General features: G+C 44.9%; 1 protein-coding gene across 2 annotated transcripts in view; it reads right to left on the bottom strand.

The window, feature by feature from the left end:
* LOC126480260 (AMP deaminase 2) overlaps nt 1-17,723 on the bottom strand; it is a 473,603-nt gene that overhangs the window by 324,443 nt on the left and 131,437 nt on the right. The window contains exon 1 of one of the 2 annotated variants that reach the window (XM_050103851.1): nt 6,438-6,508. The exons of the other annotated variant lie outside the window; for it this stretch is intronic. Coding sequence (XP_049959808.1) covers nt 6,438-6,495 — 58 coding nt within the window. The 5' untranslated portion in view covers nt 6,496-6,508. Of the gene's footprint in view, nt 1-6,437; nt 6,509-17,723 lie in introns of those variants that run through there. 2 annotated transcript variants of the gene reach the window in all.

Genomic DNA, 17,723 nt, shown 5'->3' with positions numbered 1-17,723 from the left:
CTACGCGACCGCTACGGTCGCAGGTTCGAATCCTGCCGCGGGCATGGGTGTGCGTGATGTCCTTAGGTTAGTTAGGTTTAAGTAGTTCTAAGTTCTAGAGGACTGATGACCTCCGATGTTACGTTCTATAGTGTTCAGAGCCATCTGAACCTAAGATAATTCCGTATTCTCATTCCCAAGCTGAACGTTGGCACATGTCTGCTTAAATAGTTTCTAATCATTTTCTTGCTTCACTCGATACACAGTAATATCTTCCCATCTTCCTTTACCTTTTGGTTTAAGACCAGTGGTCATTGATGTATGTGTTTACTTTCGGGGAGACGTTTAATATAGTGAAACAAATATATTAACTCCCGTTCTGAACGAGTATGTCTTACTATCAATATTCGGCTTATACAGATCTCCCACTACTCGGTGGGTTTATGGACCAGTTTTTCAAGTTTTCTCCAAAGTGTTTCTATTTTTCGTTCATTTAATGTGGGTATCCACCTCTGACATTTAACTACACACAGACTATCCCACGTTTGCATTCTGTATTTGTATCATAAGAAGTTAGTGAATTTACTGCAGCGGAAATTACATTACCACAATTGCACTCCAGTATATCTTTCCGATATGTGGTCCAATCGAAATTTAAGAGTTCGCTGTTATTTACTGCTGGTGTCGCACAGCTTCCAAACCAAGTACCATGTGAGTGTTACTACCATTAAGAAGCGATGCTAAATAAGTGATTTTTCCAGGCCGCTTCTACAGTTTACTGATAATGGGTGTACGTTTCCTTTCTCGGCCTTTCAGGATGACCCTCTGTATCACCTACAGATCGTCCACTCTTGCCCTATTGCATACTACGCGTAACTGCTTGTCGACCCTACAGAGAGCTTTTCCAAACCCAAAAACAGTCATATGTACGCCTGATGCACTCTACAACCTGCGTAGCTGCTGCCTGATCATAGAGCAAACACATACTATTCAGGAGCATCTCATTGTTCTACATCCAGCAGTGCAGGTCAACGAATCTAACCCCGGGATCATCACAGGATTGACGAAGTATTTGTTTAAGCTACCGACCTGGCTCTAATTGATTAATAAATAAAAACTTCCACTCTGCGGGGGAGTTTACACTTCATCTACATACTCCACAAGCTACCTGACGGTGTGTGGTGGAGGGTACTTCCGGAATCACTAACTGATTCCTCCCCTCCCCCCCTTCCCACTTTCCTGTCGCGAATAGCGCGCTCTATTTTCTCGTCGTTATAATTTCGTGAGATGTGTGTCGGAGGAAGTAATACGAGGGGCTATTGCCGTGGGCGGAGCTTGTGTAGTACGCACTTCTGCCAACAGGCGCGCGTAGCGCAACTCATCCCAGTTCAGTGCCGCCTGTGTTGTCGACCTGGCTTGTTTTGTTCATCTGCTGTGAGTGTTTTTGCTAGCGCTGTTTTGTTCTTGTTTCGTTTTTTATGAGGCAAGTTTAAGTGAACAACGTGCAGCTGTGAAATTTTGTTTTCTACTCGTCAAAAATGCTGCTGAAACTGATATAATGTTGAAAACAAGTGACCAAGATGACGGTATGGGAAGAAACTCAAGAGTACGAGTGTTTGTCCGATTTAAAAATGGCGACACGTGGACTGATGACAAACCTCGTTCTGTACGTCCATCAACTGTCCGAATCGACGAAAATATTGAAAAAATTCAATAGCTTGGGCTCACAGACCGTTGACAGACAACTGATTAACTGTCAGATATTAGTGAGTTATCTTGGAGCTCGGTTCAAACAACTTATGGCACACAGGAGACTGATTCTTCCACCACGACAGCGCACCTGCACACACAGCCATGTCTGTTAGTTTTTGACTAAAAATGGTATGGTTCCGCTGTCCCACGCACATTACTCGCCTGACCCAACTCTGTGCGATTTTTTCTTATTTCCACGCATGCAAAGGGGCATGAAAGGACACCGATTTGAAAAAACCGAAGAAGTCAAGAAAAAAAACGAGGGAGGAGCTGTCAGCCATTTCTAGAGATGACTGCAAAAAACGTTTCGAACAGTGGAAGCACCGGTGGTACAAATGTATTACTTGTCCTGGACAGTATTTTGAAGGGCATGAGGTCGTTTTGTAAGCAATTTGAAAATGTATAGCATTTGAAAATGTATAGCTTTTGGAAAGTAATTGCTATGTTTTTTTGGGTACCCCTCGTATGTTGTCCGACTCTTTCCAGAAAGTGCTCTCTCGAAACTTCAGTGGTAAACGTCTCCGTGATGCAGAACGACTCTCTTGTAACGTCTACCACTGGAGCTTGTTGAACATCTCCGTAACGCTCTCGCGCCGACTAAACGAACCCGTGACGAAACGTGCCGCTCTTCGTTGGATCTTCTCTATCTCTTCTATCAGTGAAGCCTGGTGAGCGTCCCAGACTGATGAAGAAGAATCTGACTAACAAACAAACGCCTTGTACGCTGCTTGTTTGGTGGAGGAGTTACATTTCCTTCAGATTCTTTCAGTGAATATCAGTCTGGCATCTGCTTTTCGTACTATGTGTTTTATATGGTTATTCCACTTAAGGTCGCTCTGGATAGTTACGTCGTAATCATTTTATGGTAGATACTTTTTTCAGCAATTTGTCATCAGTAGTGTGGTTGTACAGAAGTGGACCTCTTTTTCCTATGTATGCGCTGTACGTTACATTTATTTATGTTCAGGGTCAACTGCCAGAGTCTCCACCATTCATCAATCCTCTGCAGGTCATTCTGGAAATCGATTCTGTCTTCTGGCGTTGCTGCTTCCTTATAGGCAACCGCATCACCTACGAACAATCTTAAAGAGCTTCGGAGTTTTCTACTAGATCATTTATATACATTATAAACAGTGACTGTCTTATCACACTTCCTCGGGGTACTCAGAAAATTACATTTACGTCTGTCGATTTTGTTCCGTTAAGAGCTACGTGTTGAATTCTATCTGCAAGGAAGACTTTAGTCCAGTTGCAGTCTGGTCTCATACTCGATAATCTCGAACTTTTTTCACTAAACGGCAGTGCTGGACGGTATCAAATGCCTTCCAGAAGTCAAGTACCTGCCTGAGTGCCCTTATCTACAGTCTGTGGATCTCATGGATGAACAGAGTGAGCTGAGTTTCATAAGTTATCTGCGGACTCCATGATGATTTTCGTTGTCCAAAAACAAAAAAATCAGTTTTTGAGCATAAGACGTGTTGCATAATTCTAAACACTGTAGAGCTGTTTCGTTTGCAATGTCCCTGTCATTTGTGATGTACGTTATGACAGAGATAATGAGGAATGAGAAAACAATTACAACATAAGAGGGCATGACGACACTTAGATACTGGTGCGAAACCGTGAGATGGTCTGAACTGGCGAATGATCATGATGAAAATGAGGACTATTTTATTTTCACAACCAAGAATACTCATCCTATTAGGAGTCAATTGTCACAAGACAGGCTAAAGGTGAAGGTATTAGTAGCAAGCAATCTTGTTTCGTTATTTTCACATTCTTAGTACCACTCCACAGGTATGCCCGGAGTGTAAAGGAGTACAATCTGGCTGCGCAGTCGGAAATAATTCGTACGAGAGTGTGTATGGCAGTCTAAAAATAACGTCGCGCTCTTGCCGGCACCAGCTACCACAACTTTTTAAGACATCACGCACAACTCATAAACGCAACGGAGGAGATCAAATTCGTTCGTCATTTGGGCTCTGCAAGGCCAACGACTAGCAGCTGACTCAACTTACGGTTGTTGCCGCGTGGCTACGACCTTGGCACCGGTCAGCAGTACCGTGGCGTTACTCCTGCTGGTGTTCCGCGAAACGGAAAAATGGGTTTCTGTCATGTTCCGCTGCACAAAGCAGGCTGCACTGCTCGGAAGGGAAGATGTTTACTTTTGTATTGGATAAGAGAATGTTTCAGCTTTCGAGTAACCTCTAAAAAGCACCTAAGATAATTCTACTGAAGTTAGTATTACATAATTTTCAAACTTACTTTGACGGTCTATACACGCATGTAAAGAAGGGAGTTTAAAAAATACGTGTGTGTTCGCTAGACATTCGAGCGTATTTGGATGCTACAGACTGCTTTCCTCGTTATTCGGAGATCGGCCAACTTTCCGGCTTTTTGTGCGTCCTTTAATCTCCATGATACATCATATTCAAGATTATTCACTGGAACAAATCTCCGATAACAGTTTGCTCCGAAGTGTTATTAGTATCGATAGTTTTACCGTACTCGGGCACTCAACAGAAATCTACACTACTGGCCATTAAAATTGCTACACCAAGAAGAAATGCAGATGATAAACGGGTATTCATTGGACAAATATATTATACTAGAACTGACATGTGATTACATTTTCACCCAATTTGGGTGCATAGATCCTGAGAAATCAGTACCCAGAACAACCACCTCTGGCCGTAATAACGGCCTTGATACACCCGCGCATTGAGTCAAACAGAGCTTGGATGACGTGTACAGGTACAGCTGCCCACGCAGCTCAACACGATACCACAGTTCATCAAGAGTAGTGACTGGCGTATTGTGACGAGCCAGTTGCTCGGCCACCATTGACCAGATGTTTTCAATTTGTGAGACATCTGGAGAATGTGCTAGCCAGGGCAGCAGTCGAACATTTTCTGTATCCAGAATGGCCCGTACAGGACCTGCAACATGCGGTCGTGCATTACCCTTCTGAAATGTAGGGTTTCTCAGGGATCGAATGAAGGGTAGAGCCACGGGTCGTAACACATCTGCAATGTAACGTCCACTATTCAAAGTGCCGTCAGTGCGAACAAGAGGTGACAGAGACGTGTAACCAATGGCACTCCATACCATCACGCCAGGTGATACGCCAGTATGGCGATGACGAATACACGCTTCCAATGTGTGTTCACCACGACGTCGCCAAACACGGATGCGACCATCATGATGCTGTAAACAGAACCTGGATTCATCTGAAAAAATGACGTTTTTGCCGTTCGTGCACGTAGGTTCGTCGTTGAGTACATCATCGCAGGCGCTCCAGTCTGTGATGCAGCGTCAAGAGTAACCGCAGCCATGTTCTCCGAGCTGATAGTCCATGCTGCTGCAAACGTCGTGGAACTGTTCGTGCAGATGGTGGTTGTCTTGCAAACGTCCCCATCTGTTGACACAGGGTTCGAGACGTGGCTGCACGATCCGTTACAGCCATGCGGATAAGATGCCTGTCATCTCGACTGCTAGTGGTACGAGGCCGTTGGGATCCAGCACGGCGTTCCGTATTACCCTCCTGAACCCACCAACTCCATATTCTGCTAACAGACATTGGATCTCGACCAATGCGACCAGCAATGTCGCGATACGATAAACTGCGATCGCGATAGGCTACAATCCGACTTTTATCGAAGTCGGAAACGTGATGGTACGCATTTCTCCTCCTTACACGAGGCATCACAACAACGTTTCACCAGGCAACGCCGGTCAACCGCTGTTTGTGTATGAGAAATCGGCTGGAAACATTCATGTCAACACGTTGTAGGTGTCGCCACCGCTCTGAAAAGCTAATCATTTGCATATCACAGCATCTTCTTCCTGTCGGTTAAATTTCGCGTCTGTAGCACGTCATCTTCGTGGCGCAGGAATTTTAATGGCCATTGGTGTAGCAACTGTGGTATTTAGGTGTTCAACTGATACGATACTTAAACAATTCATGATGCACAGGTTTTTCACTACTGCAAAAGGCCAACATTCACTGGCTGAAAAGAACGTAACCATCGGAAATAGGTAACTTTTTTTGTTCTTAATTTTATTTGAACCGCATTCTCGCTAAATTAATAACTGTCTTGTTTCACCCAGAGGCGGGCGTAAAAATGCGTAAGTGCTGGAAAAAAAGAAGTGTATCTATATGTAGTGCTCGAGAATGTAGGTTAAAAGCCAATACGAACTGGTTGGCAAATAAATGGTTCAAATAGCTCTGAGCACTATGGGACTTAAAATCTGAGGTCATCAGTCCCCTAGAACTTAGAACTACTTAAACCTAACTAAGCTAAGGACATCACACATATCCATGCTCAAGGCAGGATTCGAACCTGCGACCGTAGCGTATCAAATAAATCATTTCAGTGATAAACGTACGATGAAGGCAGAAGGGTTGTTTGCTTTAGTACGACGAAGGAAACAAGTTCCAACGAAGAGGTTGTAGAGGATGGGACAAGGAGGTAAGAGTCGTCGTCGGGTGAAGTTTCAAAATCTAAGTGTGTGTGTGTGTGTGTGTGTGTGTGTGTGTGTGTGTGTGTGTGTGTGTGTCCTTGCGTTGACATTTCGCTGCTATAGGGGCCGTCATTGTTTATTGCTCCAGATAGCCAACGGAACCAGACTGGAGGCTGACAGCGGATCGACCCCCGCCTGGCGCGCCGGCCGGCCGCTGGAGCGCTCCACGGCGCTGGACTCACCTCCGTTGTCGGCGTCGTCCGTGAAGTCGGCCATGCTGAGAACGCCGCGCGAACACATGTCTGGGCGGAGGCTGCACTGCCACTGGCCGCGCCGGCGGCGCAAGCGGCGCTCATCGGCTACGTCTGGCTGACTATTCTTAGCTGACAATGGCCGCTGGCCGAACGCCCGCTGCGGACTTCCGAGGTACGCCGGCCAAACTTCGCAGTCGCACCTCTCACTTTCGACGTGGACGCCCGGCGAGTCACGAAGCCACCGTCACTGCCACGCACGTAAAACATCCTACGGTCGCACACGCCCCACTCTGCCCTCGCAGTAGAAGAGAAATCACTAATTTCTAATTCTAGACACAATGTGTAGAACAGAGTAGTATCTACCGAGGACTAACAAGGATACCTCTACCACCCGTGCTCTCCACCCATCTACACTCTCCGCCGCCCACCTCCCCGACCCCTCCCCTTCTCAGACCACGAAGTTAACAAGTGATCGTAAAAGCGCACGAACGAAGAGAAGTACGATGCTTCACTGCATAGAGCAGTGAGTAAACAAATCCAACATAGGACTTTCTTTACGAATTTATAAGATTTTCACTGCTGACAATGCGTTTCATTTATGTAATCTGAAGAACCAAGTGTCACAGTGGTTTGGATTTCTGTACCTCCTTCAGTAAATACACTACTGGTCATTAAAATTGCTACACCACGAAGATGACGTGCTACAGACGCGAAATTTAACCGACAGGAAGAAAATGCTGTGATATGCAAATAATTAGCTTTTCACAGCATTCACACAAGGTTGGCGCCGCTGGCGACACCTAGAACGTGCTGACACGAGGGAAGATTCCAACCGATTTCTCATACACAAACAGCAGTTGACCGGCGTTGCCTGGTGAAACGTTCTTGTGATGCCTCATGTAAGGAGGAGAAATGCGTACCATCACGTTTCCGACTTTGATAAAGGTCGGATTGTAGCCTATCGCGATTGCGGTTTATCGTATCGCGACATTACTGCTCGCGTTGGCCGAGATCCAATGACTGTTAGCAGAATATGGAATCGGTGGGGTTCAGGAAGGTAATACGGAACGCCGTGCTGGATACCAACGGCCTCGTATCACTAGCAGTCGAGATGACAGGCATCTTATCCGCATGGCTGTTACTGATCGTGCAGCCGCGTCTCGGTCCCTGAGTCAACAGATGTGGACGTTTGCAAGTCAACAACCATCTGCACGAACAGCAGCATGGACTATCAGCTCGGAGAACATGGCTGCGGTTATCCTTGACGCTGCATCACAGACTGGAGCGCCTACGATGGTGTACTCAACGACGAACCTGGGTACACGAATGGCAAAACGTCAGTTTTTCGGATGAATCCAGGTTCTTTTTACAGCATCATGATGGTCGTAACCGTGTTTGGCGACATCACGGTGAACGCACATTGGAAGCGTGTATTCGTCATCGCCATGCTGGCGTATCACCCGGCGTGATGGTATGGGGTGCCATTGGTTACACGTCTCGGTCACCTCTTTTTCGCATTGACGGCGCTTTGAACAGTGGACGTTGCATTTCAGATGTGTTACGAACCGTGGCTCTACCCTTCATTTGATACCTGCGAAACCCTACATTTCAGCAGGATAATGCACGACCGCATGTTGCAGGTCCTGTACGGGCCTTTATGGATGCAGAAAATGTTCGACTGCTGCCCTGGCCAGCACATTCTCCAGATCTCTCAGCAATTGAAAACGTCTGGTCACTGGTGGCCGAGCAACTGGCTCGTCACAATACGCCAGTCACTACTCTTGATGAACTGTGGTATCGTGTTGAAGCTGCATGGGCAGCTGTACCTGTTCACGCCATCCAAGCTCTATCTGACTCAATGCCCATGCGTATCAAAGCCGTTATTACGGCCAGAGGTGGTTGTTCTGGGTACTGATTTCTCAGGATTTATGCACCCAAATTTTGTGTAAATGTAATCACATGTCAGTTCTAGTATAATATATTTGTTCAATGAATACCCGTTTATCATCTGCATTTCTTCTTGGTATAGCAATTTTAATGGCCAGTAGTGTATTTTGATAGGTCACTTCACAGGCAGCAGGAAGGCAAAGAACGATGTCCACCGCAGCCCGTAGTAACGGAAGGAGCTTTCAGATTAATCGCAGTCATAGTCTTCCGTTGACGATGGAAAGGAAACCAGAGCGAGGAACCATACGGTTAAGAAAAGGCAGACGCACACGAGCTTAAAATGGGATTAACCGAGGAGGGCAGTAGTGTTTAATGTTTCACAGACGTCTAACGTGAAACTGCGCGCGAACTCTGACTGAACAAGGATGAGGAAGCAAATTGGCCGTGGTCTATTTGAAGGGAACAACCCGGAAATGGCTACAAATTATTTAGCGAAACCATGGAAACCGAAAATACGAACAGCCAGAGGGGAGAGGGGGACGGTATCCAATATACTGACCACTTCACTTTGCGGAAGGAAGAGAATGGGTCGAGGTAGCCGAATACAATTCTTCTGACTTAGGCTTAATAGTTAATTAAATTTACATTCATTTCAAGCCATAGCAGATCCAGAGGTGAGGTCGGCTTCAGGTTCTGATTCCCGATAGCATGGCTACACAAGCCTCAGTAGAAGTCGTGATGATGTCTGAAGACGCGAAGCAGGACATCTCAAGCAATACGAGCTCTCGAGATTAGGAGGCACAATCGTTGTACCAGGTGCACAACTCCACGTATTGACTTTCTACCTGTTGACTGCAAGACTGTTTTACTGTCACTGCGACTTAAGTAATGTGGGCTCTTAATGCACTAAAACTGCATTTCATGAAATGTGTTATAATCTCGTGTTTTGTATTTATTGTCTTACTAACATGCGTACCGATTTTTTTTGGTCAGGTCTATTTTATCTTCCATTTGTTAGAGACTATTCTGTCTACATCTCGCTTCATGTCTGTAGAACGTAAAACCACTCAGTAAATGCATAAACTGAATAAAAGAACAGCAGTATCTTTCCGAGTGAAACCAACATCGTCGCAGCTTTCTTGCAGTTCACAGCACAAAAAGATGTTTACGGTTATCCCTCTCTACGAAGTTAAAACCTGGTTGCTCTTCCGGCGCTTTTAAATATAAGTGATTATCTATTTGTTATCAACAACACGTTAAAATTTTTCATTTTCAGTTTATAATACCGAAAATGTAACATGCTAGTTACACTTTAGCCTCGGCTCGCAACGCATAGGGGAGGGGTGCAGGCACTGGCAAGCAACGAGTATGGTAATGTGTAGCTATGCTGATGTTTCGTTTAATTCCGGCTCCTTTTCAAATGTGCCTTTTGTGATTATTCTAATACGGACAGGGAAGATTTCATTCGCTACCTGCTCTAGATCGGACAGCCTCATTGGTACCACAACATTATCCGAATTCATGTAGAAGATACTGGTAGTTGGGCAGAGGTCGACGAAAGACAGTTACGAATGACAGTTTCTACTAAAGACCTGCTGGATTTATAAAATCGTCCGCTCGGTAAGACGTATCCAGGCGAGATGCAATATCAGTACAGTTTTATAGTCGGTATTGGTATATCACCAGAGAAACAAATGGTTCAAATGGCCCTAAGCACTATGGGACTTAACATCTGAGGTCAACAGTCCCCTAGACTTAGAACTGCTTGAACCTGACTAACCTAAGGACATCACACACATCCATTCCCGAAGCAGAATTCGAACCTCCGATCGTAGCAGCAGCGCCGTTCCGGGCTGAAGCGTCTAGAACCGCTCGGCTACACCGGCCGGCACCAAAGAAACGTTCAACATGTTAAACTTTGCTGGGTGAGTTTTCAAAATCCGTTTCGCGACGACAATGTGCGAGGTGACTGGTTGTGGCCATACAGGTCTTCCTGGTTGAAGTATTCTCAGAACTATCGGTACATACGTGATTAAAATTAAAACAGCGACCGAAGTTAAAAGGGTCCTTACGTGTTATCGATTTTGGTATGGCGTTTGATATAGTCGATATGGCGTTTAATATAATCAGTTGCAGATACTTTCTTTTACGTAATGGAAAAGGGAGGGGGCAACGGCGAAATATTAGGTTATGATCATAGGGAATAGAGGTCCAATAATCGCCAATGGACAATTCACAGGAGAGACCTAAATTCTAAGGAGCTCCCACAAATTTACTTACTGTACATGCAGCTGTATGTTACAATTATTGAACCATTTACTAAAAACTGAACAGTGAACTGGATGGGAGTACGACCGCTTCTGCAAGACTGGCTGCCAAGGCTGACTTAGGCGCTACAATGAGGAGTGATAGTGTCATTTCAAGCTGAAGAGTGGACTCCAACATTACTACAATGCTTCGGGTGGTAAAATAACGGAACTTTCATTCAATGATTTTCATGGTTTTGGAAAAACAACTGAAGAGGTAGCGAACGCTACAGTCCAAAATAAATCGCGCACATTAATAATTTTTGTAAATAGCTAGTCAATATAGCTGCTACAAACTGGAAGCAGGAGCTCAGAAATACACGTAAAAGAGAGATCCGATCTGGACATAACAAAAAAGGTGAAACTAACAAAGTGCATTATCTACCCAAAGATCTTCGTCCGTGATCTACTGAAAAGGAAAAACAAGAGTAACAAATCACAGGCTAATAATCCCGCCAATGACTAAGGAGAACGCTAGTAACAAAGTGTTAATAACCGCTGTAAGGTGCACGTGGTACGGCGTATTAAGGTAAATAATATTGTAGGAAGTATCGCAGACCAAATACAGTGAGAATGAATGGTACGAATGGGTGTACCACATATCAATTACCTGATACCATAACTAATCTTTTTCCTTTCAAAAGGTATAGTGATAGATGGACTCAGGTAAGCGATCACTCAGTTTTCTTAGAAGCAACGACAGAAATTAACGCTTTGGATGTAATTTATTTGCAAAAAAGTAATATTTAATGGCTAACGGTAATTTTGTAAGGTAAGTTATCCGCCAAGGAGGATTACGTGGCTTCGAGGAATATAAATACCACACTGAGCTGGAGAACTTTAAAGAAATGACAAGAAAAGACAGCAAGAATAATTTTGGTACTACGTTAAAAATCTTAATTAACAACGAAAATATATTGTTCACGTCAGTTGAATTACATCAGGTTGCGTGACTTCCGTTACGTTACGGAAAAAAAAAATTACGAAAATTTCGCTAATGGATGGCGCTGTAAGCGTCTTAACGTAAGTAGGATCGGGTACAAATCACAGATGTCGCAATACGGCGGCTATTGGTCTGAGATGCGTATTACACCACCCGTACTGTTCAATGTGCATGACTGCCCAAGTTCGGCAGTCAACAGACTGTTAGTAATGTAAGCCAATCCTTCGGATAGGAAAAATAGGTTTTTAATTGTCCCGAGACTAATAACAGTATAAAAGGAAAAATGACATCGGTTTTCAATTGACCTGGAATCAAATACCGCATAAAGAGCAAACTGACATCGATTTCTAACTGTCGTACGACTGGCGCAAGACATGCTCAATATGCTGCCCACCGTTTTGTGCCACAAGTTGAAATCGATTAACAGCATGTTCCACAACAGATCGGAGTATCTCAAGGTCACGTTCAGAATGCATGGCGCAATGCTTGCCTTAAAGTCAGCTACGTTCGTAACAGCAACACTGAACACATCTTTCAGTAACCCACAGCATGAAGTCACACGGATGAAGATCAGGTAATCTGGAGGGCCACGTATAGGGAAATGACTGATAATTCTAACTTTTTCGAAATGCCTCTAAAGCAGCCACTTCACTGTCTGTGCAGTGTGCGGAAGCACGCGACCTTATATAAAAATGATCCCATCCACGCTGTTGAAGGGTTGGAATGAAGTTGGTGCGCAAAAAGACTCCTATCGATTACCCGCGACGGTAAACGTAACGGGACCCGGCGCACTCATCTCATCGAAAAAATAAGGCAGTGTGAGAAACGATGCCGTCAACCGGCACCTCACAGTCACCTCTGCAGAATCAAGAAGTATTAGTTGATGTGCGTGCAGATTTTCCGTTGCCCATCTTCTGCAATTCTGCGTATTGACATATACTTGGAAATGGTCTTTGTCTGCACACAAAACGTACCATGGCCATGCGAGCAAGAAATTTCATAACGAACGTTTGTCTTGCTGTTAGGTCAGCAGGAAGCAATTACTGAACATGGGTGATTTTGTATGGATAGAAACGCAGGATGTTTAATCATGTTTTATGCACATACACTCATGTATGTCCAACATTCGGGCAATGCATTGCATGTTTGCACACCAACGCTCGGCCCTCCTGCAGTGTTGTGACCCCTTCTTCGACAGTCGTCGCGCAGCGCGCGATCCTTCGCCGAGATAGGTTGGGCGTCTCGGACGCAAACTGAGGAACAGCAGTGTGACGCGCGTCTGTTGGTGTGCGTATTCCGACGCTTATATCGCCGTCTATCGGTCAAATTTTCTTTTTTTTGGCTTTTTTTTTGTTCCATGAGGTTTCCTTCTACGTCAATAATATGTTGTTCAAATTTTACGTCACCCTCAGCAGTGGTTTTCTTTCCACAGCGTTTTGAAACTGTAGAATTGGAGAGAAGAGGAGTTTGTGGCACAACTTGACTAGAAGAAGGGATCGGTTGGTAGGGCATATTCTGAGACATCAACGGATCACCAATTTAGTATTGGAGGGAAGCGTGGAGAGTAAAAATCTTAGAGGGAGACCAAGAGATGAATACACTAAACAGATTCAGAAGGATGTAGGTTGCAGTAGGTACTGGGTGATGATGAAGCTTGCACAGGATAGAGTAGCATGGAGAGCTGCATCGAACCAGTCTCAGGACTGAAGACAACAACAACAACAACTTTATATAGTGGAAGTGGAAGATTAGGGAAGGGTAAGCCTTCCGTAGTGGATGTACATCATCACTGAAGTGATCAGCCGGCCGGTGTGGCCGAGCGGTTCTAGGCGCTACAGTCTGGAACCGCGCGACCGTTACGGTCGCAGGTTCGAATCCTGCCTCGGGCATGGATGTGTGTGATGTCCTTAGATAAGTTGGGTTTAAGTAGTTCTAAGTTCTAGGGGACTGATGACCTCAGCAGTTAGGTCCCATAGTGCTCAGAGCCATTTGAACCATTTTTTTTGAAGTGATCAGTAAGAGCTTACCATAAACTGAAAAAAAAAACACATCCACTAGTGAAGGTGAACCATCACTGCAATCGGCTAGGAAAAGTGTACGGTAGCATATTATCCACTAGTGAAGGTGTACCCTCGCTGCTCCCAGGTTATTAACGGTGCGTCCAACAACGCTACCACGCATCAGCGTGAATGTTATTGCCGTCAGTTAGTTATTGTTGTTATATAGCAGTGCAGTTATGGTTGACAGTAGTGCAGTTACGGTTCACATCGGTGCAGCTATTGTTGAATCAGTGAAGTTCTACGAACATCATAGAATGGAACGGGGAAATCTCAGTTATAATTCTGTCTTCATGGACAGAGGAAAGTAAGAGTCACTTATCAGTAAGGCTAAAATCGCTAAAATCTGGACGAAAGAGGGACGGCAACGACTACAAGTTTTGAAGATATATGAAATGCTGAGAGTGAATGGTGTAACCAAATTAATACAACCTGTAACTGAAGAAGGTAAGATTAAATTCTACGTTTATGACGAAGAACTGTATGATATTCCGCATGATGCTCATGTGATGACTGGCCACGGTGGACGCGACCGAATGATGACATGCTTGAAGTCAAACTTCTGTTTATAACATACAGAGATGTCCAAATTTATCTTAGTTTGTGAGAGCCTTATTTATAAACGCAAAAAGGTCAGAAAAAAAGAATAGCAGTGAAGCCAACGCTGTTCAAGGAGCTAAATTCTAGATGTCAAGTTGATATTTTCGACTTCCAATCGCAACCAGATGGAGATTACAAATAGTTTATCAGAACCACCACGCTAAGTTCGTTGTTCTCAGGCCACTGAGGTCCAAAACAGCTGAAGAGGTATGCGATGACATTTTTACGTTGTTAGGACCTCCCTCAGTGTTGCAGTCTGACAATGGCAGAGTTCGTTAACAGAATAATGAGCAGCTTAACTGAACTATGGCCCAATTTTAAGATTGTCCACAGTAAACCTGGACACAGTCAGAGCCAAGGCAGTGCAGAGCGAGCAAATCAAGGCACAGAAAATGTGGTGTCACCGCCAGACACCACACTTGCTAGGTGGCAGCCTTTAAATCGGCCGCGGTCCATTAGTATACGCCGGACACGCGTGTCGCCACTGTCAGTAATTGCAGACCGAGCGCCACCACACGGCAGGTCTAGAGAGACGTCCTGGCACTCGCCCCAGTTGTACAGCCGACGTTCATAGCAAAGGTTCACTGACAACTACGCTCTCATTTGCCGAGACTATAGTTAGCATAGCCTTCAGTTACATTTGCTACGACCTAGCAAGGCGCCGTATTCAATTGATAATTAATATTATGAAGCATGTACCGTAACGAGAGATGTTCTACAATTGTGGATTAAAGTTAAGTATTCTACCAGTTACCTCCTGTTTTGCTAGTCTTATTTCTCTGACCTGTTCCAGACCTAACGCCAGTCAGCGTGTAATTAAACGCATGCGTTTCGGCCTCCTCTAGAAAAACAGTGTTGGCTCTTCTGCCAACACTACAGAAAATATGCTAACTACATGGATGCAGGAGCGCAACACACCGGAGTGGAGCCATGCATTAAGATTTGTGCAGTTAGTGAGAAATAGCGCTGTACATTTTGGAATTAAAAGATCTTCGTATGAAGCGATGTTTGGCTGCCCTCCTAAACATGCTTTGTCTTCAACAAGTTTACTTCCTGAAGCACTAATGAACGTTCACTCTGAGGATGACCTAGAAACTACAATTATTCAAGTGAGTGTAAGCTGTGAGACAGGGACTGAAACATTGCAGGACAATTATCACAGTAAATATCCATTGCAAGAGGATAACATACCAACAGGAACAGAGGTTGAGAAAAGAGAGAAAGAAAGTATTCCTGACAATGACTATTGCCTGACCGATTTAGACGAGTCAACGCACAGTAATAATTTTTTTTTAAATAATTATGGAAGGGACGATACGATAAGCCACTGCAGCTACAACTACAACATTTTGTTTCAGGTCCCAGTTCAGTACTTCCCGTTTAAGAACAATCTCCGAGGAGGAAGTTCCGGTGGAGAAAACTGTTACTCTAAGGACAGGTGCAACGTCTCAGTCGATGGAAAGCGGCCAGGGATTCTTCAAATGCAACTGCCATCGTGCACGTCCCTCCTGCAATAATTGAATTTTACATAATATACAGGTGATAAATGCAACTTTCGAAGTACAACTGTTTTGTTATTACAGCTATGGTTCAAATCCCTTACCTCTTGGCAGTGAAGGTATACATTCACTAGTGATTACCTCTAATCAATGCGTATCGTTTGACAGAACTGGAATCAGTAATCCACTTTCATTAAATGGGCCAGTGCAGGTGCCCAATCACCAGCGATGATATACTTTCTCTGAAACTTCCACTATAACATATATAATGAAGAGCCAAAGAAACTCTTACACCTGCCTAATATCGTGTACGCCCCCCGCGGGCACACAGAAGTGCTGCAACACGACGTGGCATGGACTCGACAGCCCGCATCTCGTGGTCGTGCGGTAGCGTTCTCGCTTCCCACGCCCGGGTTGCCGGGTTCGATTCCCGGCGGGGTCAGGGATTTTCTCTGCCTCGTGATGGCTGGGTGTTGTGTGATGTCCTTAGGTTAGTTAGGATTAAGTAGTTCTAAGTTCTAGGGGACTGATGACCATTGATGTTAAGTCCCATAGTGCTCAGAGCCATTTGAACCATTTGAACCATGGACTCGACTAATGTCTGAAGTAGTGCTGGAGGGAAGTGACACCACGAGTCCTGCAGGGCTATCCATAAATCCATAAGAGTACGACGGGGTGGAGATCTCTTCTGAACAGCATGTTTCAAGGAATCCCATATATGCCCAATAATGTTCATATCTGGGGAGTTTGGTGGCAAGCGGAAGTGTTTAAACCACTCAGAAGTGTGTTCCTAGAGCCATTCTATCGCAATTCTGGAGGTGTGGGGGTGTCGCATTGTCCTGCTGGAATTTTCCAAGTCCGGCGGAATGCACAATGGATATGAATGGATGCGGGGGATCCGACAGGATGCTTACGTACGTGTCATTTGTCAGAGTATTATCTAAGTGTATCAGGGGTCCCATTCACTCCAACTGTACACGCCCCACACCATTACAGAGGCTCCACCAGCTTGAACAGTCATCTGCTGACATGCAGGGTCCATGGATTCATGCAGTTGTCTTCATACCCGTACACGTCCATCCGCTCGATAAAATTTGAAACTAGACTCGCCCGACCAGGCAACATATTTCCAGTCATCAACAGTCCTATGTCGATGCTGACGGGCCCAAGCGAGGCGTAAAATTTTGTGTCGTGAAGTCATCGAGGGTACACGAGTGGGCCTTCAGCTCCGAAAACTCATATCGATGAGGTTTCGTTGAATGGTTCGCATGCTGACATTTGTTGATGGCCCAGCATTGAAAACTGCAGCAATTTGCGGGAGTGTTGCACTTCTGTCATGTTGAACGATCCTCTTCAGTCGTTATTGGTCCCGTTCTTGCAGGATCTTTTTCCAGCCACACCAATGTAGGATATTTGATGTTTTACCGAATTCCTGATATTCAAGGTATAGTCGTGAAATCGTCGTACGGGAAAATCCTCACTTCATCGTTACCTCGTAGATGCTGTGTCCCATCGCTCGTGCGCCACTATAACACCAAGTTCAAACTCACTTGAATCTTGATAACCTGCTATTGTAGCAGCAGTAAGCGATCTAACAACTGCACCAGACACTTGTCTTATATAGCTGTTGCCGACCGCAGAGCCGTATTCTGATTGTTTACATAGCTCTGCATTTGAATACTCATGTCTATACCAGTTTCTTTGGCACTTCAGTCGGAAAGAAATTAGTACACCCTTTGAGGTTTTCCAGTTCACTCGAAATTCATTGTTACAACAGTGCATATGGAGTACATTAAATGATTTCATTTACAGATCAATAGTACAAGTGGTTCTGAGGTACCAGGTATCGACCCACTATGAAACAACCATATTAACACGTGGTGTAGCGTCCACCGGCGACAATACAGGCGCTGACTCTGTAGGCCAGTCGATCGTACAGATGGTGAATACTGTCCTGGGATACGTTATGCCACGCCTGCTCG

The sequence above is a fragment of the Schistocerca serialis genome, chromosome 1 (assembly GCF_023864345.2).
Source record: "Schistocerca serialis cubense isolate TAMUIC-IGC-003099 chromosome 1, iqSchSeri2.2, whole genome shotgun sequence".
Taxonomy (NCBI): domain Eukaryota; kingdom Metazoa; phylum Arthropoda; class Insecta; order Orthoptera; family Acrididae; genus Schistocerca; species Schistocerca serialis.
This window is presented reverse-complemented; position numbering and strand designations above follow the sequence as displayed.